General features: G+C 37.4%; 1 protein-coding gene across 1 annotated transcript; it reads right to left on the bottom strand.

Annotated features, from left to right (window-relative positions):
- Nucleotides 1–935: 935 nt before the first annotated feature.
- Nucleotides 936–27,651, bottom strand: LOC109080325. The gene is made up of 7 exons (XM_042748366.1): nucleotides 27,304–27,651; nucleotides 23,337–23,461; nucleotides 22,005–22,203; nucleotides 8,401–8,572; nucleotides 6,527–6,669; nucleotides 6,110–6,321; nucleotides 936–1,890 (listed from the first exon to the last, which is right to left on the bottom strand). The coding sequence occupies exons 1-7, from the start codon at nucleotides 27,439–27,441 to the stop codon at nucleotides 1,524–1,526; spliced, it is 1,356 nt and encodes a 451-aa protein (XP_042604300.1). The 5' UTR covers nucleotides 27,442–27,651; the 3' UTR covers nucleotides 936–1,523.
- Between the last annotated feature and the right edge of the window lie 329 nt (nucleotides 27,652–27,980).

A 27,980-nucleotide genomic window follows, 5' to 3' on the forward strand; every position in this document is an offset into this window, starting at 1 on the left:
TATTCTAAATTCTAAGCAAGAAAAATATGAAATCTGATATTACATATTAGATATGTCACGTTGCAACACTGCAGTGGACACACCTGAGTGTACTGCATGAAGCACGTGGCATATAAGAGCTTATATCTGCTGCTGAGGCTTTACCTGTGCTCAAAACAATCCAAAGAGGTGGATCTCAGCAAACCAGATCCACATTTCACCCCAAATCAAGAGAAACAGATTACAAGACAGTAGAAAACGCTATATTATTAAAGGTAGTTAAAGCATGGTATTTCATGTACTGAATTTAACTGAAATGCAGTGAAAAGATTTACCATTAAAATAATTTAAAAAAGTAAAGTACATTAAGGCCAAATTGCCTTGAAATAATGCCACATTTCAAAACATTTAATGGTCTTGAATATTCAGAAATAGAGTAAAAATAATAATATTGTGAAATATTATTCCAGTTTAAAAAGAGTTGTTTACTATTTTAATATATTTTATTTCTGTGATGGCAAAGCTGAATTACTCAAGTCTTCAGTGCCACGAGATCCTTCAGAAATGATTCTAATCTGCTGATTTTCTACTCAAGAAATATTTCTTATTATCAATGCTGACATGCTTCCATTCAAGATTCAAATCAATACATGCATTCAGCAAGAACAAACTAAAGAGATCAACAGTGACGGTAAAGAAAATTCTATTTCAACTAAATGCTGTTATTTTGATCTATTCATCAAAGAATCCTGAAAAAACAAAATATTAAGCAGTTTTCAGCACTGACAATAATGATGATTATCGTTCATATTTTTAAACCATGATACATTTTTTAGCATTCTTCGATGACTAGAAATTTCAAAAGAGCAGCATTTATTTGATATAGACTTTTTGTAACAAAAACTATTTTTACTATCAGTACCTTACAAAATAAAAGTATTAATTTCTTAAAAGAAAAAAGACTGACCTCATACTTTTAAACAGTAGTGTAATCCAATGTATAAATTATTTTATTTTTATTAATAGTCATTTCCTTTCTTTCTTTTGGGGTGAAATGTGTTCTGGACATGTTTCTGTGATGTTCACCCAAATGGACTTGCTTCAAAGCAGACAAATACTGAGCAGATGGAATGATGTCATCACAAAACACAAGGCCCAGTTTTTGTAATAATGCTATTAGAATTGCAGCCTGACAGACTCTCTCTAAGCATTCTGAAGAGTCTGCAGTCTGAGGAATGCACTTATTCCACAATCTACAAATATATCTACAAAGGGTGAAATGCCACTGAAATATTGCAAAATTGTTGAGACTCCTCTTAAATATTGTACCAGTCCGTGTTCTCACAGAATGACTTACAAAACAAACACAATGACCGATGACAGCTCTAAATGTAACGTCACATTGAAATACCCTGTCGTCGCTGGTGCTCTTATAGAAGCACTGGAGACTGCAGCTTATCTGTCCTTGAGAGAGGCAGGAAAGGAGAGCAGTGAACGAGCCTTTTTGGACGTGTGGGCTAAAGGCACTGAGAACCCGCTTCCCTTCACCTCCTTTTGGTGGCATTTAGAGACCTCTTTAGCTCTTTTTCAGCATCAGAGGCGTTGTCTTGAGGACCTGAGGACTGATTTTCATCTTCTGTGAGTGTCCAGACCGTTTCCCCGTCGGCCGCAGGGAGACGCGGGCTCGCGGGAGGGAGGGAGTTGCCGCTGGCTGCCGGGGGGGTGGTGATGTCTGGGACAGGGGCGAGGGTGGAACCGGCCTGGTTTTCCACCTTTCTGAGGGCACAGAGACTCAGACTCCCGCACAGAGCTCCCCAGTTCTGCTCACACTGAGTTCGTATTCGGTGGGCGATGGCGACGCGCACCTCCTCGCCGCATCCCAGCAGGATGTTTACTAACTCCACATGGGGCCTTTCAGTGAAGGAGAGGAGACAGTTAGAAAAGTAAAACCACAGTTATGGCCCGTTCACATCAAGAACGATACACAATGAAACTATAATCATAATGGCACAGAGTAAGGATATCATTGGAATTCCTTTTAAAATTATAAGTAACTATGAACTCTGACATCCAATTAGAATCCATCCAATGAAAATTAGCCCATGATTTACTCACCCTCAAGGTATCCTAGGTGTATTTGACTTTCTTCTTCCAGTCGGAGTTATATTAAAAATTGTCCTTGCTCTTCTAAGCTTTAGAATGCCACTGGGTGGGTGTTTTTTTTTTTTTTTTTTTCAACAGTCCAAAAAAGTAAAATAAAGTGCATCGATCGATAATAAAACGTGCCTCTTCTGTGACGCCCTACGCCATCCGCCCGGAACAGCCTCCTCGTACGACAGATAGTGGAAGTGAGAGAAAAGTGTTTATAACATTTTATAACATCTCACAAAAATGCATAGATTCGCTGCAGGAGGCCTTTATTCACCCCCCGGAGCCATGTGAGGCACGGTTTATTATGGATGGTTGCACTTTATTTGACTTTTTTGGACTGTTGAAAAAAAAAAACCACCCACCCAGTGCCATTCTAAAGCTTGGAAGAGCCAGGATAGTTTTTAATATAACTCCGATTGGATTCGTCTGAAAGAAGAAAGTCATATACATCTGGGATGCCTTGAAGGTGAGTAAATCACAGGCTAATTTTCCTTTTTGGGTGAACTAACCCTTTAAATAGCTTGAACGTTTAAAGGTGCAGTATGTGATATTGATAGCTAGTGGTTGAAATGGGTATTGCAGTCCAAATGCAAAATATTAGCATATTTTCTCCAGCCCTCTCCTTCTCAGACTGGATGCTCACATAGGTTGCCACATTGAGGACTTGCAACAGGAAGCATTGCAACTGACAATGGAAGGCTGCAAGCCTTACACTGTAAGTTGATGAGATGATTTATCCATGTTTTAATATTCCTCTGATCATAGAGCTTTTTCGATGGATGCTGAGGCTTTTTATGTTGGGTTGACTTTGCAGTCTCTGTCCCAGTTCATTTGCAGGCTTACATGCCTGTGTTTTCCACCAACTGGCAACCCGGTGTGTCGAAATACTATTGGGTAAATTGGGCAGTGGGCGGAGTGACACAGACAAAAACAAAAACAGACACTCTGACACGGAACACACATATCCAAGTAGAATAACTGGCTGTAGCTTTGTTTTTCAGAAAAACAATTATGTAAACTTGTGTCCTAAATATCTGAAAACATATTATGGTCTTTTTAAGCTGAAGTCAAAAAAAAATATAAACACAACAAAATCAAAACAAAACACATAGTCCAAATACCAAATATTATTGTGCGTTCGTGTGGACACTGATACAGTTATTCTTTTAAGTTATTGATTAAATGTAAGACTTTGACAAAAAAGATGATGCATAAATCTCATATATTTCCCATATAAAGGTAAAAAGGTCCCTGAAAATCAATTTAAGGTGGAATTTACAGTATAATCTCATAATGAAAAAAGTTAATTTCCATAAATTTCTGTTGTGACTAAACTACTGAACAGAATATGAAAGGCTTAAAGGGATCGTTTACCCAAAATTTTAAATTCTGTCATCACTCACTCACCCTCATGTTGTGCCAAACCAGTAAGATCTTTGTTCATCTTCGGAACACAAATTAAGATATTTTGATGAAATCCGAGAGCTTTCTGACCCTGCATAGACAGCAATGTAACTGAAATGTTCCCAGATCCAGAAAAAATTTAGTAATGACATTGTTATAACAGTCCATTTGACATAAGTGGTTCAACCGAGAAAACTTTTTGTATGCAAAGAAAACAAAAATAGCGACTTTATTCAACAATTCTTCTCCCCCAAATCTGTCATTATCAAGAGTACCTCTGCATGTAAACAACGCATTCGCATGATGCTGGTGACGTAGAATATATTGTGATACTCTCGATAATGAAGGAATACATTTGGAGGAGAAGAATTGTTAAATAAAGTCGTTATTTCTGTAAGTATTCTCGTAGCTTTGTAAAATTACAGTTGAAGCCCAGATGTCACATAGACTTTTTTATAGATGTCCTTACTAAGTTTCTGGGCCTGGGAACATTTCAGTTGCTTTGCTGTCTATGCAGGGTCAGAGAGCTCTCAGATTTCTAGGGCTGCCCCCTAATAGTTGACTAACCGTAAGTGGTTAACCATACGAAAAGAGGCTTGGTCTAATTTTATTAGTCGCTTAGTCGCAGAAAAAAAAAAAATTCCACACAGAGTGGTGAAATCACGCAGTCTGTGACGGACAAATCGTTAACGGCTGGTCTATGTGGAAATATAGTACATCGGGCAGGACATCCATATGCTCAACTAACATTCATCGACCTCAAATATGGCTTATAATCTGAAATATGTGTGCGGTAGCAACTTTACTTGGCAGCTCAATCAAATGTTAGCCTAAAAAAAAAAAAAATTGCACTGTTCACGTGTAGAAGCTGAACAGTAGTGCTCTTGGGCTATTGCAGGAGAGATGGAGTTGCCGCTGCGATCATTTGCTCTTAAAATACTTCATTATTTTTGGTCATATAGATAAGAGTAATTAATCTTTCGTATCTGTAAAGACTCAACATTTATTTGTGTGCACTCAGAATACCAATGAAGCATTGTGCTTTTGTAAAATAAAGCAAACAGGATGTGCTTTCTGCCATCTGTCTCTGTGAACTTGTGCGCCTCACTTCGAAACTCTGTGTATTCTTGCCTTATTACAGACATGAAAAATATATCTAAAGAGAGTGAAACTTTTAAATGAACTTATTCAAATAGAAAACAAATATTCTCAGATTATGTAATCCGTATGAAACATGCATACAGGTGCATCCACTACTGCGGAGATGACGAGTGTCGTCGACTTTATCTCTTAAACTGCGTTCACACCAAACGCGAATAGAGCGTCAAATTCGCGTCTACCGCGTCTAGTTTGCCGCTTGAACATTTTGAATGCATTCGCGCGTCTAGAGCGAAATAGACGCGCGTAGAAAGCAAAAGTTGAAGCGAAATTGACGCGCGACCGAGGCGAAATCCGCTTCTTGTGGGAGGGGCAAGTGCTAGGCGGTTTTGTTTGTGTGTATGATGGCTGGTGTTGATCGAGCATTCGAGGCTTTTCCACTTTTTCCTGCACACGTCCTCTGAATAAACACATTATCTTGTTAGCGAAAAGTAGGGGGAAAATACTTGTAAAAAACGGCGGGAAGGCCGCGGGTGTCGATAAACATGTACGTGACTCAAAAGTTAAAAGTGTGTATTTACAACACACTCTTCCAAGCGAGTTTCTTTTTATTCCTGTCTATAAAAATATGAACGTTTGTCATATAGCTCCGGGTGACTGCTCACTGACAATATCATTCGTTCCTCCATGTTGAATGAGTGACTCCTGAGCAGGCTCCTGATTGGTTAACGCGGCGCGAATTGACGCCAAAGTTCAAATTTTTCAACTCGGGCGGCAGACGCGACTTCGCGTCAAACACATAAATGCAGCACCAAGCACATTCGCGCGTAACGCGCGTATCGCGCCAGACGCTCAATTCGCGTCATTCGCGCGAACTAGACACGCGAATTAACATTGACTTAACATTGAAATCATTCATAAACACCTCATTTGCGCTGCGAGACCTCCAGACGCGCGTGAACGTGTCTTTACATTGACTTAACATTGAAATCATTCACGCCAAATGCTCTATTCGCATTTGGACTGAACAAAGCATTTTCCAAAAACAGAAAGCACTAGTTTATCAACAAATTATTAAAACGTTAATGCAGTGTACTTGCTGATTTTCCCTAACACATTCATAATTATTATATTTGCTGGTGCACTGTGGCAAGCCTTTTTTGATTCATTATTATGATTTATATGGTTTATTGATAAAAGTGTGACTAATATTCCACTAATGCTTAAAATGAATGACTACAAGTCGACCAGAAAAATCTTTAGTTGAGGGCAGCCCTGCAGATTTCATCAAAAATATCTTCATTTGTGTTCCGAAGATGAATGAAGGTCTTACAGGTTTGGAACGACATGAGGGTGAGTAATTAATGACACAATTTTTGGGTGAACTATCCCTTTAAACCAGTCAAGGTATCAGCACAAAAATACACTCAGCAAAATCTAATTATTACTATTTTTGTCCCTATATTGAAGCACTCACCCTTTAGGAAACAGGTCTTTGAAGTGGATCATCTCCACCATGACATTGACGTTCTCCCTCACGGCAGAGCAGAGGTTGTGTTTGACGTAACACTCGCGCTGCAGCTGGAACACCATCTCTTTCACTGCCAGACACTTGCGGCTGACGCAGCTGAACTTGTGGCGAAGTCCATGGGCCATGCATTTCAGCGCATCTTTGATGAACGATTTTCCCTGCGGTGATGCATAAGTCGTTCATCAAGCCAGAGTCGTTAACACATGCAGTACAATGGCACATGGCAAACAAACTGCCTGTAGATCTCAGTGGGAAGCATGCACGATGCCAATCCAACCTCAGACTAAGTATTACATAGCATTATAGTGTACATGTTATGCACATTGTGATTTAAGTACATAAGTGAAGTGGGCAGGATCATACCTGGGAGTCAAATTTGCCAGCATTGTGGAGGAACGTCATGCAGATGTCGTGTAGTCCACGGATTTCGCAGGAGTTGTTGTTGAAGCACTCGAACATCCCACAGCCTACATCACCTGCATTCACCAGACATTGCTGAATCTCCACTGGAGAACGATCAAGGGAGAGAGATCTTTGAGTCATCACATTACAGCTTTTACAGTAAATACACATTGTTCTTGATATATAAACACTGTTAAATATATCTGGTTAAATTCACAGTAAAAAAAAAAAACTAATGGGATTTAGGGATGCCTGTATATTTCACAACTTAAAATGTCAATATTCATAATTTAACTATCAAAATCTGCTTTTTTGCCTGACTGATAAACACTATAATACTATATGTGGCACAATAGAAAGCCACATGATGAGTGAATTGTAAGTGGCCTGTCCATACATGGCTAATATTCAGGGTCATGCACACAAAGACAAAACACCATCAGACTAACACACACAACACTAAAATAATGCCATAAACAATCCTTAAGTAACAGAAAATATATCACAAAACACCCTAATGTACATTACTCATTACAAAAATAAAAAGAACCACAAAATTATTTATAAAAACCATATGTGATGTTTCAGAAAATGTCTGTATTCTACAGTAAAATTACATATTATGTCATGTTTGTCCCTTTACAGTTTCTCCAACATATATGGTAACTATAAGAGGGCTTTACTGTAGAATAACAAACTTAAGGTTTAAACTTAAAAATGGTTTAACAACTAAGTCACAGTGGGTAACATGGATAAAGATTGCGACTGAGAACTTTCAAAATAATCTAAATGTTCCATGTCCGTTATGTTTGACATAAAGAGCTTTGTTTGTGACACTGCATCACTGGACTTTGGTAAGGTTTGAAATGCAGTGTTCTAAATTTATATTCACTTTGTATAATTTGCAGCTTTATGACGTAAATATTCTTAGGCTTATAACAACTGCGGTTAGATCACTCAGTAGAACATTACAAAATTTGGTAGCCCACATTAAAACATTTGGAACCTTATTTGTCTAGTTTTTAAACTAAATAACAAAACTCAGTAGCAATTATGGAGGCTATATTAAAGTTCTAAAAGTTGAAAAAAATAACGTTCGAAATGTATTATTTCCACTTTGTCAACAGAACAGACCGTTTGAATGAGCTTACTTTAATTTCTGGCGCGAAAAGTCTTAACCTACAGAGCAGTGCGCGCACGTGGATTCTGATAGGAGGACATTTTCTGAGGTAAATTAGGTAACGTTAGCTACATTTACAAAAAAAAACAAATCCTTTATAACGTTTATGTGTTGGTTAACTAGTTAAGGGAAGAATTAAGCCAGCGATAGTTATATATGACGGTTATTCAGTATAGTCAGAACAGCTGATATATATATGCTTCAAATGTCAACGCTAAAGACTCACCATTTACTATGTCTACGCTAAAGCTTTGCTTTAAAGATATAAACTACGTGGCAAAAATATTTTAATGACATACATGTACCAATTTGGACGTAGTAATGAGGTAACCAAAACGTCGGGACATGACAACGTCCTGATAACGTTTTTGCAACGGTGTAAAAATGCATTTATTACATTTATAATTATTCCAACGAAAACCCCCTGACATTTGATTAAGTAACGTTAGGCTACGTTGGATAGTAACGCATTTTAATGTTGTGCTAACCGGGATGACACACTAATCTGGAGATAAGTTGTTTGATAGAACGTGTTAAGGTAAAAGTTTGATGCAGCTTTAATATAAACAGTTTAATCAGCTCCACGCATTTATAGTCTGTCGTTGATTTTCTTTGCATGCACTGCGCAAGCTACCCTGTTACAACCTAACGTTACCTGTGTTCTGCAGAGAGAGTCTCCTCTTCTGGATGTTCACTGATTTCTCTTGTGAGGAGTCATGAGCGCTGCTGGAATCAGTCGCGTGTGTTTGCCGCACCGTCAAAAACAATACAAACACTCCTATGGTCAGTTGCACACGCATGTCTCGCGACGATGATGATAACGCTGTCTAAAACTGCGAATATTTTCGGATCACTGTAGCGTTACCATAGAGAATGAAGCACACGCGGCGGAGGGAGTAGCGCAGACGCGTAGTGAGGGTCGGGGATTGGATGCTGCCTATATTTCCTCCAACTCATGTCAGTTTGGATGAAGGAGGTGAGCAGGTGCTGACCAATCACAGTCACCGGCGAGACGACAGCTCCGTGCGTCCATTCTAAGTTCACACAGCACGTATATCGGAGACCGGGGCTAGTTGTCACAAGGGTTGTGGTTCTATCTAACTAACTATAAGGTTTGAGTCAAAAGTACCAAATGCATTTTTTTTATTGCAACCTCCAAAACTAAGATTTAAACATTATATTTTTGATATAGTCTTTCAAGTTGTCACATGAGATATAGGCTGTATTTTGTAATTTTATTCAATTGCAATTCATTCATTGAAATTTCTGTTGGTTTGCTATTTTGTATGCATCCTGTTTTGATATATATATATATATATTTATATATATATATATATATATATATATATATATATATATATATATTTTATTTTTTTTTTTTTTTTTTTTTTTTTTTTTGCAGCTGTAATTGTTTTGTGTTTCCCTTTTTACTGTTTAAATTTTCCTTTTTAAATATTAAATTTTTTATGCATTTAATAAAAAGTGAGACAACTTGCCCTGATCTCCACTGTTGTTGCAGTTATAGCTTTAGATATTAAATTATTAAATTGAATAGTTCCGTCTTGGCTTCTGATTCGTCAAACACAATGTTCCAGCCGAGCTAAAAGTCCATGATATAGTAACAGCTATGACATGAAACACCTGTTCATCTTACTGCCCAGCTCGTCTTCTCGTAACCTAATGTGAGATTTAACAACATGCAAAGTATAACTTCATTCAACTGATATTACATTTAGTTATGGGAAGTTTTGTTATACACACATTTCATTCTGTCCATGTCCATGCACCTATGAATGCACTTAGTTTGGCACACTCAGGCAATATGACCTACTTTTAATGATGCATTAAATTATATATTACTGATATGTTCCATTCAGACAGAGCTGTGGACACTTAATTAACCAATGTAGAATTTAACCCCCCACACCCCATCCTGTAATTCGCACCATAGTCATATGATCTTACAGTAATGCAGCCTCCAGCTATCAGGTGGCAAGTACACATGTTAAATCTATTAGATGGACCTAATGGGATTTTCACATTCAGACTCAATTAGTCAGATATATAACCCAGCAGTGCTCCAAGATAACCTCCTGAGACCCAAAACAAGGAATCACCATTTACTTTTCGAGTTATTTTTATTTATTAAAAGGTTTAAAAGAAACACATTACTAATAGTTTTAAAATGTTTACTTATTATTCTTAATAGGTGTATATAACACTATAACTTTGTATATTTATAAGCTGTAGCATTATCTTATCACATTAAATCAAATAGGTCTTCTTAATATGATCACAGACTACACAATTACTAGTCATTTGGCAGGTTTTTAGACCAACAGACCAGAGGTATAATATAATATGATATAATATAATATAATATATATATATATATATATATATATATATATATATATATATATATATATATATATATATATATATATATATAAACATTATTGTGGACAAAAACAAAAATCCCATGCCTTTCTGTGGAAACCATATCAACCAATAAGAAAATGATTTGTGCATTTTTTTTTTTTTTTCAGGTCGCAGTATTATTTATGAATAATAATAATAAATATAGTTGCAAGCAGCAATTACCAGGGTTCAAGTGCTTTAGGTATTTAAGTACATAAGGAAAAAGACATTACATATTATTTAGCAAGCCTTTATCCACCTAAATAAATCATTAAAAAGGCATTTTTGGCAAGAATTACCATATAAATACAATGTTTTTATGACATTTATGACTGTTATAGCGGCAGCTGTGGTCTGATCTCCCTGAAACTTTGCATGCTTGTTTAGAATCATGAGCATGTGTTCAGCAGGTTTTGTAAAGTTTTGAGTTTTCATTTAGGCTTTATAGGCTTTTGGGTATATTTGGACAGGCCCCTTTTGCCAAGGAACCCGTTATAGCTTCCCAAAGGGTAAATTTCAACATGTTTTTTAAAAACGGTTTGATTGACAGCTATGGTTCTAGAGGCAGAGTTGTTCAGAACGAGGAGGTCTATCATATCATATGAATATTGCATGAATGTGTGGAAAACAGCGCAATGTACAATCGTTTCCGCCCTCAAAAAATGCAATACCGCCTCCCAGTCTCTGATTTCTTTCAAATTTCTCACAGACCTTTCGGCCCACTGAGTTTCGTTCCGATCAGCCTCCGTTAACCTTGTCTTGGTGCTCAAAATTCATCAGCCATGTTTTTTTGAGATACCAAATGTCCCCATAGACCGTGCACAATGATTTTCATGTTTGGTTGCCTAGTTATAGCCATTTTTATTTTTTCCCCCCTCTTATAGCACCACCAAGTGGCCAATCTTTTTCCTGTGACCTCAGATTGAGCTCTTACATAAGTATTCTGAGTTTGGCGAAGAAATCTCATTCCGTTCAGGAGTTACAGGCATTTTACTAAAAGTGGCCCTGCCCCCTTCAAACGTTTTGGTGTCCCTTTGCAACGGTGAGTCGAAAGTTCAACTTTTGGTTTGATAATTGATGTTCACTCTGCAGAGAATCTTTCTGCACTGGTTTGGTTCTGATCGGGCGAAAAACTTAGGACTATTTGCAAAAGTAGGTTTTGTAAAAAATACGAAATAACGAAAATTTCGCCAGGCTCATGATCGAATCTGTGTTTTTCTGTCATGAGCCAAGGATTCCAATGACATAAGACACTTGAGCCTACGACTGACGGTTTAGGAGTTATGAGCAATTTCGTACTTTAGATTGCTGTAGCGCCCCGTCAGGCCGATTGGGGCGAGCCTTGGTCACGTTGTAGGCGGTGTGAGTACTACCATCCCTGCAAGTTTCAAGTCTCTACGACTTAAGGTTTGGTCTGCATGATCAGTTTTATGTGAAAATCGCTCATCTGTGACCATTCTAACAATTACAATAGGGTTTCAGCATTACGCGCTTGAACCCCTAATAAAAAATCGTTCTGCAATTAAATTCATGTTAATTTGTATTTTGCTTTTAACAACATACATTGTTTCAGTGCAACTTGACAATAAATGCATTTTTCAGTGTTTTTTCAGGATTCTGTTATTGGTCAGAGATGTGTGTATCAAAGTAATATGGATATAATATACAGCTATAAGCTAATATAAGTTATGTGTTAGTAAACATGTTAAGCAGACACAATTAACATGTTAGGCCATGATTGATCGTAATTATTACAATATAAGTATAATATGTAACAGTTTTGTATGTCAATCCACATTTGCTGTCATAAGTATTTAATTTTAATTTCTCCCTGGAATTATCACTCATTGCAACAACCCATGACTTACAAATTTACCAAAATTTAGTCTCTTTGAAACGCTTTGACAATAAATGTCACAGTAAAATAGTCATGAGGTCCAAGAAAACTTGCTACAGCGAATCAAAGTTATTTACCCCATCAAAGGCAATGCAAAGGGAGTCACCGCACTGTTTTGCTTGAGGTGTATAACGAATGATCTGTTTACCATGATCTATTTATTCATTCTGCTGGAGCAGTGGAGGAACACGAGGTGAGAGGCAGTTGAATGCTTTCGCTGGGGCCTCTTGCCAAACCAAACATATCCCCTTGGCATCCTTACATTAGTGTCAATGGCCTACATCCATAATATGTTAGTGCAGCAGCTTTGGAAATGAGACCCCAGCTGAGGAGGAATGGCAAGCTTATTATGGCTAAATTTGGCATAGAAATGCACTTCTTGCAGGCTGAAATTATTTTAATTGTAACCACATATGATTTACTGAATGTCAGTTATTTTAGAGACATTATTTAGCACTGTGGTTGAATACTGCATCATTGCTGGAGGTCATGAACACAATGAATAGCCTATAATGATCAGATAATAAATATAAATTTACAAGAACTGTAAAACAAGATTGCATGTTTCCAGAATAAAGAGTGGCATAAGGAAAAATATTGATGTAATTGTGCACGAAGATAGTAGAACAATAACAGAGGACTCCATTGGGAATTGATTGAATTGTGAAAAATGAGCTACAATATTATAAGGCAGACAGGTGGTTGAAAAATAATAGTAATTTGTGACACCAGTTGATGCCAGATGCGGAACAAGTTATTACCTTTTGATGAAAGACTGATGAAATATGCACAGTAAGACCTGTTGACCTAAAGGTGATAACCTAGCTTGATAAATGGTGATGAACATTGTCTTCGTAAACAGTATGTTGCATCTGTTTAATAGACTTGTATAACCAATTTGACCACCTCTATGACAACAGTTTTGCAACATTCAGCATGTGGCTAAAGTTCTATGAAACGTTGCATTACATGGTTGATTCCATGCTTTAAAATTCAGCTCTTCTTTGTTCTAGACAGGTGTAGTAACTTTAAGGTGTTTTAATTGTGGCAATTTCAGTACATGAGTATAACAGAAGACCCAGGTTTGAACTGAAATATTGTCTTTTTGTTCACCCATTAAATTTTTTGTGATGCATAGTCAATATTTCATCTAAACTGCAGAATTAGGGGTAGTTATAATACTTCAATTTTTTACACTAAGGTGGAAATGGAATCCACCAAAAGAGACACATTAGCATATATCTTTTTTTTTTTTTACCCAATTGTGTAGTGGTATGCAACTATGCTTTCTTCCTTTTAAAACCAGTATAAAACATCAGTCATTTATTACTTTCCAATAGCAAAGAGGCTCTGCTCGGTCCCTGTGTGTTTAGTTAAGATAATATTACTGCATTTACAAATTTCCCTTAATATGTGACAGGTTAGTTATTGCAGAGGGTCATGGAAAACATCTTTCAAGTTGTTCCTCCAATTAATTTGTGTGATGGACGTTCTCTCTATTTTGTAAAAACAAGAACAAAGCACACTTTATTGGTTGCATCATTATCGTAACATAAGGTGATGGGTCAGTTCTACATTTTAGGTAATTTAGCACAGATGTTGAATACAGTATTTTTCATTGTCCGATCCCTTCTTTGAGCTCGCTGACACGTTTACTATCTTCCCTATGGGGTGTTCTCTTGTGTTTATCATGTGGGTACATGCTATCTTTCTGACACAGAGAAAGCATTGTGTGTCTCACCAAGTCACCCGCTTCTTCCATCGAGTGATAACATTCGAAGCGGGCACCCTTTTGGATTCTTTTCCCCTGGATAAACTTATATATTTGGACTTGCAGACATGCATTAATTGCATTCATGCATTATTGGGTCCTTAATACAACATTTTCTCAGAGGATGAGTACCTAGCTGAGAACTATACTTGAGTAAAAATACAGATTTACAGTATTTAAGTATTTTACTTGGGCTGAATGTAGGCTCAAAGATCCACTAGTCCTTAACACCTAAGAGAAATGCCAGTGAAAAACAAGGAACAGGTGATTTGTGAGGAGAGCAATCACATGTTCATTTACTAAAATCAAAATAAAACGGAACACCGCAAAACTGCAATAAATCAAGGCTGAACACAGCAACCTCTTAAACATCTACAAACAATGAAGTCTCAGTTAAGCTCAAGAACTCAAAAAGGGCATAAGTAAACCAATAGCTTTCAGAAAGGTCATAGCCATGTCCTCATCTCATACGAGTCCAAATCTGCTAAGGGGAACAACATTTCTGTTATATCTTCACAAACATGACAAATACAGACTCTGGAAACTTCTGAAATTGTCACATCATGGTGATTACCACAAAATCATTTCAACTTGTTCTTTTCTCTGCAAAAGCAACAATTTGTGTTATACTGAGGCATTACTATGGTGAATACAGTGATAAAAAAAAGTGTATGGGGTCCTCTGTTCACTTCAACTGAACTTCCAGTCGCTTTAAGATACTCACTGTTTCAGTAGTGCAGCCCCAAAATGTAAATGTGTGTATTAACATGATTAACATGATTTTAGCATGAAAAAAAAACTTTTCTGTGTAAAATTATATCCAATATTACGACTTTGCCACCATAACAACAGAACACAAGCACAACTCTTAAAATAATTAAAATAGCTTCACAGCTCAATTAATTCAAGTTTTAACAGAAGATTTAATGTATAGAATAGTATTATATTGCACAGTAAGCATACTGTAGTTATGAACAGGCACTCTAGGGCTCATTGAATCCTGTGCCAATCAGGCACCTCCGCAATTGGATCTCGAGTTATTTTAGTGGAACCCAGGAAATAAAACTATTTAGCACAACTTTCCTCAGTAAGCACATGCATATTACAAAGCATTTTATACAATCATGCATTAATGAATGAATGAATAATTCTGCGAGTTGTCAAGCAATGCCATAGATGGCCACTTTCTGTCTAGATGTTTTGCTCCTTGATGAATAGTTGACTATGAAATTATTGAAGAGATTTATTCAAAGACTTTTTGTGGTCTATTTGGAACAATTTAAGGGTGAGCAAATGATGGCATAATTTTCATTTCTGGGTGAACTTCACCTTCAAACTTGAAGGATCCATCTTCATCCATTGCAACTGCATGGAAAAGAGTGTATGTTGATTCAGTATATGATTCAAATAGTCTTCATGTTCCATTGAGAAAAAGGTCATATGGGTTTTTTGAATGACATGAGGGTCAGTAAATAATGAGGGTCATTCTAGGCTCATTAGGCCAAGATCAGTAGGAATAGTGCACCACAGGACTGAGTACACCACAACAGCATTTGGCCAAATGGAGAAGTTATACATCTCCGTCTATGCCAGGGGTGTCCAGGAACCAACCGAAATGAAACACACCTAAACCAAAGTAATCTAGAAACTTGTGTTGGAGCTGGCTGTAGCTAAACTCTGCAGGATATTGTCCCTCCAGGAGCAGGATTGGACGTCCCTGGTCTATGCTCCCCTGCAGGTGACATTTCTGGGGGAAGTCGTGTTTATGCTCTTTGTTTGTGCTGTTGAGTGTCTGATCTCTTGCCTACACACACCGTTTTGAGAAGATTTACACAACTTGTTGGCGTTAACCTCGGTCAACCCCACTGTTGATCGCAAGATGACCCCTGTCCCACAAACACATTCTTACAAATACATGTACCCATGAACTCTTGTACTCCACTATGTTATGACCAGAGCAGCTGTGGCAAACATGCAGCACGTAGATCATGTACAGAGGGCTTGAAGACCATTGCGCTCAAGTAAACTACTGTATTTCAGCATGATTATGCTGAAAGGGAGGAATTTTGGTTTGATAAGACCTTTAAGGGCTTTTGCTGAATGAGATATGGTTCAGCTGGATATAATTATTACCATTTTTTAAATTCTTCTGTATGGAAAAGCCTTTCTTAATTCCAGGTGTTAGGTAGGAATGCAAAATACCATGTGTATGTACACTTAGAGATGACACTAAGTATTCTGTTGGTCACGCTATTCAAACGTCACTTCACTGCCATGACTACAGCTTGTATATTGTACAAACATTACGGAAAGGTACGATGATTGTTATGATCAAGAACATAAACATGACGGAGTATGTTCCAGGAAGAAGCGGGTCAAGGCTATGAGTGGGCATTTGTGTATTTAGCATATGTTGTTTTTTACAGCGTACATACCGTACACACATATTTCGGTTTGTACAGAATGTCCATTAGCACAAGACTTTCTCAACTTTTCTTGTTTCACACATTCCAGAGGTCTAAAAAATGGGCTAAACATGAATTATTACTGCTGTAGTGTATTTGGGTTGTAATGGTTTTAACAGTGTAGCAGATAAAAAGATCTGGGTGCATACAGTAAGTAAAGCATTGGAAGTGATTATGCCATTTTCTAATTTTATTTATAATAAAAATTTATTCGATATTTATTATAAAATAAAATGTAAAAAAAATTATAAAAAGCTATTATTGATAATGGGTGCCTGGGAAAAGCCTGTTATGTCCGGATAGCCAAGGTTAATAACAAGAACTTTGGCCAGGATCTGGCATCCATGGGGTTTTATAAAACTGCAAAAGTTTGTTGCTTTTCATGCATGAGGCTCTTGAGATTGTAAGCCAAAGGTTAAAACCCTAAAAGAGGTCGATACGCAACTGCAGAATTCCCCATGTGTCAGAATTCAACAGTCACCGTGTGTTCACATCTGTATAACTGAATCAGTCTTTTAAATAGTTTATATAACTTACTGTTTGTATCATTCTGCTTGTCTGTATTTGCATTTTTTTCCCTCCAGTCTGTGTATGAGTTTTCAGTGTCTTATTTTGTAGGCTACATTGTTGCATGACAGCTGAGAAAGTGAGTCATATAATCATTCACTCAACTGTTTCATTCAAAAAACAGATTAAGCCAGTCAAGTCATGTTTATTTTTTATAGTGCTTTATACAATAGAGATCGTTTCGAAGCAGCTTCACCACATTACACAGGAAAGTAACAGAACCAATGATGCAAATTTCAAATAATGATGCAAATCCAAAATTCTGCTATAAAGCAGCTGTACCACCCAAGCAAGCCAAAGGTCCACCAGGTGACAATTCAGGAACAAAAAAAAAAACAAAAAAAAACTATCTTTGGCCTCGTTTACACTGCAGGTATTGATGCCCAATTCTGATTTGTTGTTTACATGTTCTTTCAGTTGTGACCCATATCTGATTCATGTGTTTACACTTGCCATACCATCTGAAATATCGCGCATGCTTTGTTGTCATTTACCACCTCCACATGTGCTTCCTCATGACAATAATGTGACTTGTGCTGACAAAACGAGTCACAATGAGCAATAAAGAAAAAAAACAATGAAATTCTCCATTAAAAGACCTTCAAATGATTTATGATTTGTTGGAATCAGACAAAAAATAGTCACACCCATTTGAAGTCAATAGTGAAGTCCTCTGTCTTTTCTTATTAATAATTATTATATTAATAGTCACAATACAGCTATTTTTTATTTTATTTTTGCTATTGTAAATAACAGATGCAAAAAAAAACAAAACAAACAACAAAAACAGTGGAACAAATAGCCTAGAAAGAAACAAATAATGCATTACCTTTATCGTTTTATATCTAAACTAAAACATTCATGTACAAAAAAAAAAAACAGTTAAATGTAAAAATAACAAGTGTGTCCATTACAAATAAATTGATTATTAAAACTACAAAAGCAGTTCAATAAAGTGCAGCGAGTGATGGCCTCTTTTATTGTTAGATTAACATTCTGATAATGATACAGACGTCCTATACTCTAATGCATGGATCTAATATAATGCTACACATCTGATCTTTGATGTTCCCCCCAACAGTTCCCTAAGCGTTCACTTAAGACAGAGCAGATTATGTTTGCGTGAATTCTGAAATACTGTAATTCTGAATATGTGTGTATTTATCGGGATCGCGCGCCGTTATATGCACGCACTTCAGATGACAGTCAGCACGAGAAGCGAGCGGAGAAAATGTAATCCTCTCAGAAAATGAACAAAGAAAGATAATTATTATTATTTTTATTTTGCCTGTAGTTCAAAATAGCCCATGCAAATTTACACTCATTTTGCCAGCACGGGTCATATATGACGTCATTAAACCGCAAAGAAGTACCAGATTGTCGCAGTTTTAATGACGTACAGAACACAATGCCTCAGAAAATCCGATCTGCCTGTTTACATGACAGTCGCATTGGCACATATCTAATTTATATCGGATTTATTTCCACATATGAATGAGGCCTAAAACCGATCTTGAAATATCCGAATGCATGCGTTTTTTTGACATTGTCATAGAACAGATCCGATCTGTTTCACATGAGCAAAAAATCGGAATTAGGTCACATTTAACTGGCAGTGTAAACGAGGCCTTTATGAGAGAGTCACTGAATCATTCACTCATCCAATTTGTTCAAAACACTGATTCATTCAGGAACGAAGTGTCACTTCTGTGTATTTGCTAGCTAGGAGATTCAACGATTGATTGGGCTTTTGACTTTGTTTAGAACTATTTTCCTTGGTGGCACAAATAATACACAAAATATTGTGGCTAAAATGTTTGAGTTACTGAATATTAAGTTGAACCGTTGCATTTACATTTATGCATTTGACAGATGCTTTTATCACTATATGTTGGTCAGTGCAAATTCAGAGCGAAATCTGCTTAGGGAACTGTTTCTCCCTAACACAAAACTCTTGATCCAATTGCATACTTGTTGTGAGTTAATGCATATTTTGGGAATCAAACCCATGATCTTGGCATTGCTAGTGCCATGCTCTACTACAATTTCGAGGATTTCAGGTGAGCTATGTAATTAGAGTACAGTAACACTAACATGTTACACAATGAAGCATCCTGGGAAACTATTTAGGCGACAGTGACAACCTCCAGCAACATTTGACTCCTGTGCTGCTTTGTTCCTACAAATAGCTGCATTGAAAATTACCATTCCTGTTCAGTGGGACAATTCACTTGGGCTTCCTCAACATCTGGGCAGAAAAAGTTAGAACGGGGCCGATCTAGTTGGCCACTGTAATGAATCTCCTCCACCATGGGGTGAGAAAATTTGAAGTGCAATTAAACTCAACAGATGCAGCAGGACTTTTTGAGGAATGGGGATTTCATTGTTGTGGCTTGAGCTTTGGAAGGCCAACTCAAGAGCGACCAGCAGCTGTGTTTCAGGAGAGGCTGGGGGTGGATGGGCGGTTGGATTTTCTCCCTCCCATCCCCACTTGGTAATTACTTGGGTGATTTATAATATCCAGAAGACAAATGCAATGTCAGCTGAGACGCCCCCCCCCCCCCCAACCAATGCCCTAAACATACAATTTCACACTACATTACCGACCCTCTCCAAGGGCAGCGGGATTTAATTGCTGCATATCCGAGGCCAAAAGTGCTGTGTCACTTGTTTCCTCACACAGTGCAAGTTTTCAACATTGGACAACTTCTTTCGACACTTTGAGAGCTGGTGAGGGATGAAATCGGAGACCATAATTCATCTGCACAGTAATCTACACATAATTCTTGGAATAACACAAGAGCTGCTAACAAAGCTGGATCTTCAAAATTTGTCCTTATGACCCCTTGTACATTTGGGTGTACACTAGGAAGGGTAAAATGACAAACTAATACAACAGTTACACATTTTCAGGTGGATTATATTAATAAAATAATATCTGATGTCACTCTAAAACCAGTTTAGTCTATAAGTACTCAAAGAAATACTTAACAAAAAAGAGTTTTTTCCCCATTTACTCTCAAGTTGTTCCAAACCCATTTGACTTTCTTTCTTATAGGTGCAATTTTTGATTATTTTTCTGGTCACTCTTTCCATACAATGAACATAAACAGAAATGGGTTTGTAAAGCTCCAAAATTACACACAAAAAAGCACCATTAAAGTACATAGCATATGATTTGTGTGCTATAACATAGCTTTTTGAGATGATCAGATTTAGGTACCCTATGCCACAGCTCTCAAACCAAATATGACAATAAAGCAATTAAGAACAAATGGTGTTTTGCATCCGAGATGATTAGATAGTATGATTTTCAGTGAAAAACAAAGCAAATTTTAGTTTTATGTGATAAAATTTAGAGTGACTTCATAATACATGAAATTAAGTACATGGGCCACCTATATGGTGCTTTCTTTCATTTTGGAACTTGACAGCCCCGGACTCCATTCACTTTCATTGGACAGAATATGCTTCAAAAATTCATCTTTCGTGTTCTAAAGGCGAATAATTTTTTTTTTTTTTCATTTTTCAACCTGATAAAACAACAAAAAAAAAAAACAAACACAGAAAAACCACACCCCCTACTGGCATTAAACTTATGGTTCTCAATTGTAAAGGTGAACACATGGCTATGGATGTTTGGCAGGCTCCGCTAGGAGCTTGCTGACAGCTCGGCACAGTCCTTCAATTCCCATTGTGGCTTTCAAATGAGCGCAGGATCAAGTTTCATCAGATGGGGAGGAACTACAGCAAAGCATCTTAATAGGCATGAGTGGACGCTGGGTTCAGGACAGAGTCACTGCCAAGACCGGCGCTGGAAATACAGTACGAGCTTGCACCTGGGCTATTATGGAGAACATTTTGCTATCAAGCACAGCGAATGAGAATCCAAAGTCTGTGGATGGGACATTACCAACAACGTGCTATGCATCCCATTACCGACCATATTTACAACAGAATATCTGCAGCTGCACAATTGTAAAACAGTGCCTCAGGAATTTGGATCCAGCGCCTGCTGCAAAGAGCTTTACTGCAACAAGCAGCGAATGTCAAAAGACATGTGACCAAAGCTCTTTAGCAATCCCACCAAGCATCTGACTGTACAGCACATTCTCAGAGCAGAGGTGCTGAAAGACAGAAACAAGCTGGAGCAGTCGACCTTTGTCCCAAGCCGGGACATGACACCTCTCCAGAGGCTCTTCTATTACCAAAAAGCTCTTCTCTGGAAGTTCATGCCACGAGGACGCTGGAGATTTTAAATGCGGCCTCGGGGTCGACAAGCTTTTAGCCCCAAATGGTTTCAATCATGTAACACTGTGTCTGCATGGTACAGAACATGGTGAACTCTTGAGGGTCCTCGCTGGAGCAGATGGAATCATAAAAATGCTGGTGAAGACCTCCTGTCAAAAATGCCATTGCTAAAAGGAGTTCAGGAGCATGTTGTTATGTAGCAAGTTTCCCACAACAAACCGTAACCTCTTGCAGTAATTCATAGGTTTTACAATACCAGAAATGATGCAACAAACTTGGCTTTTCTTAAAAAGGTTACATTTATTGTAGAAATGCTGCTTTGAGTCCCATTAGAATATTGCAAGAAATAAATGAGAAGCATTTCACAAATCCAGCTGTATAAAAAGTATCATTTCTGTCTGGCTTAAGTCTAAATAAAAATTCAGTATTTTATATTGTTATTTTGAGATGGATTTATTTTAATCGGGACAAATCAGCTTTAGTTGTTCTTTAGTGCTGAAAGAACTAAACTGGACTTCAAAAGCATGGACTGGACAACCTGCTTTCATGTAACATGCTAAAAAAAGAGAAAAAAATCAATCCAACCAATCCTTAAATTAGTGCAAACTTCCAATATTCTAGTGCTCAGCGTCTGTTCATCCACTGTAGCCAGGCACGGAAGGACAACTTTTGGTGACCTTCATGTGACGGCAAAAAGTGTATCCTTGTACCTGGAAAATGACGTAGTATTACATGCAGGAAAAACATTGGTTGTGTTATGTTTTTACATGTTGACCTCAACCACAACTGTTTATTAGGGGTGCACAAAGTATTGTATTTTGTTTGATTCCAGTACTATATGAGATGATATAAGCATCTTGTTTCAACATTTCTTAGCACACATATCATTGTGTTTTGGCTGCAGTGTTGCTAGTTATTTCCTGTTGTTCAGCATCAGGGGCTGAATTTGATGCACCCTCTTCTTTCTTGTCTGCGGCTAGGAAATCATGAATGGCGTCCTCGATGTGTGGCCTGAAGATATGGTTTAATTTAGGGTCCACCACCTGAGTAATGATACGGTCCACCCCTGATTCCAACATCCCTGACCTGTGAGAATAAGCAAATGTTTTCAATAACAATGGAAACAAAACCAGAATTATATTAAATATACTCGTGCGATGCATTAGCTACCTTTCTTTTACTATGAGCTCTCTAAAACATCACAAATTTCACACTGTGCCAAAAAGGCCAAGTGTACATAATTCAAAACATTTAAAGGGGTCATATGATGCGATTTAAATTTTTCCTTTCTCTTTGGAGTGTTACAAGCTCTTGGAGCATAAAGAAGATCTGTAAAGTTGCAAAGACTAAAGGCTCAAATCCAAAGAGATATTCTTTATAAAAGTTAAGAGTCAACCACATCCCCCTAAAACAGCTCGTTCTAACACACCCCCAAATCTCTACATCACTATGTGGGAAGATTTGCATAACGCCACCCAAATGTTCACACAAAGAAAGAAGGCTCAACTTTTATTCTTGCTGTAGTATTGTTGCTGCCGCCATGTTGTGGAGATGCTGTGGGTTTCATTGTGAAAGCAAAACTACTTAGTTTGGCCTTCCAAAAGAGGACGATATCTGCTTCGTCATGCCAAGAGCTGATCCGTGCTGGTCACTGAGGAAATACATCAACTTTGCACTGTGGATCGCCAGATCGGCTTTCACCGTGGAAGAAGCAGAGTCCAGCCCGGGGTCGTCACATGTGGCTTTAACCCGCCGGCACTCACTACCGCCGTGTGACGCTGTGATTTGTTTGGCCTTCCAAAAGAGGACACAACTAGAAATCAGTGGTTAAGTTGTATTAACAACACTGTTCCAGAACAGTTCAACCCAAATATTCAGATGTGTGCAACGCATTTTATGGAGCACTGTTTCCTGATCTGGCCAATCAGTGTATACCTCACTTTTCAGAACGATGAGCTTTGTAAAAATCAATGTGTTTCAGAAGGCGGGGCATAGAGGAGAAACAATAATGTACATTATGTGGAAAAGAATGTGTTTTTTTAACCTTAAACCACAAACACATTTCATTACACCAAATACACAAAATAATGTTCTTTTTAGCAGCATCATATGACCCCTTTAAAACAAAACTTAAAGTTCAGACTGACAGTATAGCACTGCACAACACAACACAATAAAGTATACAAAAAATGATGAGTGTCCACTGAGTTGATACATACTGAACTACACTTCGTCTCAAGACATTCCTCACTTGGTTCTTGTTGATGGACGGACTCCATTCTTGAGTACTGAGATGATTGGACACAAAGTTGTCCACCTTCTGTCGCAGATTTTGATAAGCTGGCTAGAGAGAGAGATGAATTCATGTCAGTTTAAACAAGACAGACAGACAGACAGACAGACAGACAGACAGACAGACAGATAGATAGATAGATAGATAGATAGATAGATAGATAGATAGATAGATAGATAAAAAAGAAAAAACATAGATAGATAGATAGACAGACACAGACAGACAGACAGACAGATAGATAGATAGATAGATAGATAGAAAGACAGACAGACAGACAGACAGACAGATAGATACAGACAGATAGATAGACAGATAGATAGAAACAGACAGATAGATAGATAGATAGAAACAGACAGACAGACAGATAGATAGATAGAAACAGACAGACAGACAGATAGATAGATAGATAGATAGATAGATAGATAGACAGAAACAGACAGACAGACAGACAGACAGACAGACAGATAGATAGATAGACAGACAGATAGATAGATAGATAGATAGATAGATAGATAGATAGAAACAGACAGACAGATAGATAGATAGTAAGATAGATAGATAGACAGACAGACAGACAGACAGACAGACAGATAGAAACAGACAGACAGATAGATAGATAGATAGTGTGGATGACTGCCTGGGCTTGTTTCCTGGGAAAAAACTGTCTAGCGTGAGGAACCTCGGTGTCATTTTTGACTCTGAGCTTAAATTTGAGCAGCAAATCAATGCTGTTGTTAAGAATAGTTTCTTCCATCTTAGATCAATATTTTAAATTGAAATCTATTCTTACTTTTAATGATATGGAGAAGGTTGTTCACGCCTTTGTGTCTTCACGTTTGGATTATTGTAATGTACTGTATCTGGGTGTGAGTCAGGCTTCTCTCTCCCATTTGCAGCTTGTTCAGAACTCAGCTGCCAGACTTTTAACGGGTACTAAGAAGAGAGAACACATTACTCCGGTTTTGATTAAACTACATTGGTTACCCATACGATACAGAATTCAACACAAAGCGCTGTTGTACGTTTTTAAGTCTTTGCATGGTCTAGCCCCTGAGTATGTTACTGATTTAATCAGCCACTGTCAATCCAGCAGATCTCTGCGCTCAAATGATCAGTTGCTTCTTGTGGTTCCACGAACGCGTTTAAAATGTAAAGGTGATCGGGCGTTTTCTGTTGCAGCTCCTAGGCTGTGGAATGACCTTCCTCTGTCTGTAAAAACTTGTCCTTCATTGGGTGTTTTTCAGAGTGCGCTTAAAACTTATTTGTTTTCTTTAGCTTTTGATAATGCTTTGTAAGTGTGTATGTTATATGTCTGTTTTTTTTTTTTTGCTTGTTTGTTATGTTTCTCTTTTATACTTTCTGTACAGCACTTTGGTTCCACTTGTGGTGTTGAAAGTGCTTTATAAATAAAGTTGAGTTGAGTTGAGTTGATAGATAGAAACAGACAGACAGACAGACAGACAGACAGATAGATAGATAGATAGATAGATAGATAGATAGATAGAAACAGACAGATAGAAACAGATATATAGATAGATAAAAACAGACAGACAGATAGATAGATAGATAGATAGAAACAGACAGACAGACAGATAGATAGATAGATAGAAACAGACAGACAGATAGATAGATAGATAGATAGATAGAAACAGACAGACAGACAGACAGACAGATAGATAGATAGATAGAAACAGACAGATAGATAGATAGAAACAGACAGACAGATAGATAGATAGATAGATAGATAGATAGATAGATAGAAACAGACAGATAGAAACAGATATATAGATAGATAAAAACAGACAGACAGATAGATAGATAGATAGATAGATAGATAGATAGACAGATAGATAGAAAGACAGACAGACAGACAGACAGATAGATAGAAACAGACAGATAGATAGAAACAGATAGATAGATAGATAGATAAACAGACAGACAGATAGATAGATAGATAGATAGATAGATAGAAACAGACAGACAGATAGATAGATAGATAGATAGATAGATAGATAGAAACAGACAGACAGATAGATAGATAGAAACAGACAGATATACAGACAGATAGACAGATAGATAGACAGACAGATAGATAGATAGATAGATAGAAACAGATAGATAGATAGACAGACAGATAGATAGATAGAAACAGACAGACAGACAGACAGATAGATAGATAGATAGATAGAAACAGACAGACAGACAGACAGACAGACAGACAGATAGATAGATACAGACAGACAGATAGATAGAAACAGACAGACAGACAGACAGATAGATAGATAGATAGATAGAAACAGACAGATAATAGATAGATAGATAGATAGATAGATAGATAGATAGATAGATAGATAGAAACAGACAGACAGATAGATAGACAGATAGATAGATAGAAACAGACAGACAGACAGACAGATAGATAGATAGATAGATAGATAGATAGAAACAGACAGACAGACAGACAGGCAGATAGATAGATAGATAGATAGATAGATAAAAACAGACAGACAGATAGATAGATAGATAGATAGATAGATAGATAGATAGATAGAAACAGACAGACAGATAGATAGATAGATAGATAGATAGATAGATAGACAGACAGACAGATAGATACACAGACAGATAGATAGAAACAGACAGATATATAGATAGATAGAAACAGACAGACAGATAGATAGACAGACAGACAGACAGACAGATAGATAGATAGATAGAAACAGACAGATAGACAGACAGATAGATAGACAGATAGATAGATAGAAACATAACAAACAAACAGACAGACAGACAGACAGATAGAAACAGACAGACAGACAGATATATAGATAGATAGAAACAGACAGACAGATAGATAGATAGATAGATAGATAGAAACAGACAGACAGATAGATAGACAGACAGACAGACAGACAGATAGATAGATAGATAGAAACAGACAGATAGACAGACAGATAGATAGATATACAACAGAACTGATAGAAAAACCAATGACAGATAATATAAAACAGAAAAAAAGAGAAGCCAGTTGACACATTCACAGACAGAAATAGATGGATGGATAATTAGACAGACAGACAGATAGATAGATAGATAGATAGACGAACAGACACAGACAGACAGACAGACAGACAGACAGATAGATAGATAGATAGACGAACAGACAGACAGATAGATAGATAGATAGATAGATAGAAACAGACAGACAGATAGATAGATAGATAGATAGATAGATAGATAGATAGATAGATAGATAGATAGAACAACAGACAGACAGACAGACAGACAGATAGATAGATAGATAGATAGATAGATAGAACAGACAGACAGACAGATAGATAGATAGATAGATAGATAGATAGATAGATAAAGAACAGACAGACAGACAGATAGATAGATAGATAGATAGATAGATAGATAGATAGATAGAAACACATATAGACAGACAGACAGACAGACAGATAGATAGATAGATAGAAACAGACAGATAGACAGACAGACAGACAGACAGATAGATAGATAGATAGATAGACAGATAGATAGATATACAACAGAACTGATAGAAAAACCAATGACAGATAATATAAAACAGAAAAAAGAGAAGCCAGTTGACACATTCACAGACAGAAATAGATGGATGGATAATTAGACAGACAGACAGATAGATAGACAGATAGATAGATAGATGACAGGCAGAAACACACACACACACACACACACACACACACACACACACACACACACACACACACACACACACAGAGATAGTGTTTTTTGTGTGTTTTTAAACCGAGAGAGTTGCCTGAATAGACAGATGCCCAGAAATGCTGTGGGCAGCTCACCATGTTCTGAGACGCAGCTCGGTTGTGTTTTTATGTACAACTAGATCTCACCTTCGTGTCCACGTCTGCCAGACAGTCTCGTCTGAACTCATCAAACAGGCCTCTGTTCTTCAGATGCTGCACAATGAGCTCGATGAGCTGCGGGTCTCCTGCAGGAGCACTGCTCAGACTGCTGCTGCCCTCTGCCATGAATTATGACCCGCTACCCACTGCCCTCAGTAACAGACGAACACAAACCTCTCTCAGCCTTGCGACAGATTCTGGCGAGACCGAGGTCTAATATTTAATGCTTGAAATAAAAGATAAAAAAAACCCAGAAGTTCTTAGATGACAACAAAAGTAAATAAAGCGCTTCGTCGTCTTCTTCTGTGTTGCTGTATATAGAAGCGTTCCAGCAGATATACCGCCACCTACCGGACACGAGGAGAACAGCGCCTCAATATCACTTCATCTTCTTGTTTAATGGTGAATAACTCTTTAGGAACATTATCGCCACCTTCTGTATTGGATGTCAAATTAATGAATACACTTCCATTTATTAATCTTCTCTGTCAGATCTTGCATTATACCTCAGTATAACGATCACTATAATATAAATAAATCAATTGAATAAAGACCAAACCAAAGCAGTTTCTGTTAAAAGCATTTTAATAAAAATAGAATACAATTAGAAACATATATAATAATATATAAAACATGGGCTTTCAGTGTGTATGTGTGTGTGTGTG

Source organism: Cyprinus carpio, chromosome B21, assembly GCF_018340385.1.
Source record: "Cyprinus carpio isolate SPL01 chromosome B21, ASM1834038v1, whole genome shotgun sequence".
Lineage (NCBI taxonomy): Eukaryota > Metazoa > Chordata > Actinopteri > Cypriniformes > Cyprinidae > Cyprinus > Cyprinus carpio.

What these genes read in the sequence shown, in the direction of transcription:
- LOC109080325 (XM_042748366.1), bottom strand. Translation starts at nt 27,441, where the DNA reads ATGGCAGAGGGCAGCAGCAGTCTGAGCAGTGCTCCTGCAGGAGACCCG. An exon ending in TTGAGACGAAGTGTAGTTCA is followed by an intron (nt 22,204 to 23,336) that starts GTATGTATCAAC and finishes TTATTCTCACAG; the next exon opens with GTCAGGGATGTTGGAATCAG. An exon ending in CTGGCAAATTTGACTCCCAG is followed by an intron (nt 6,322 to 6,526) that starts GTATGATCCTGC and finishes GCATCACCGCAG; the next exon opens with GGAAAATCGTTCATCAAAGA.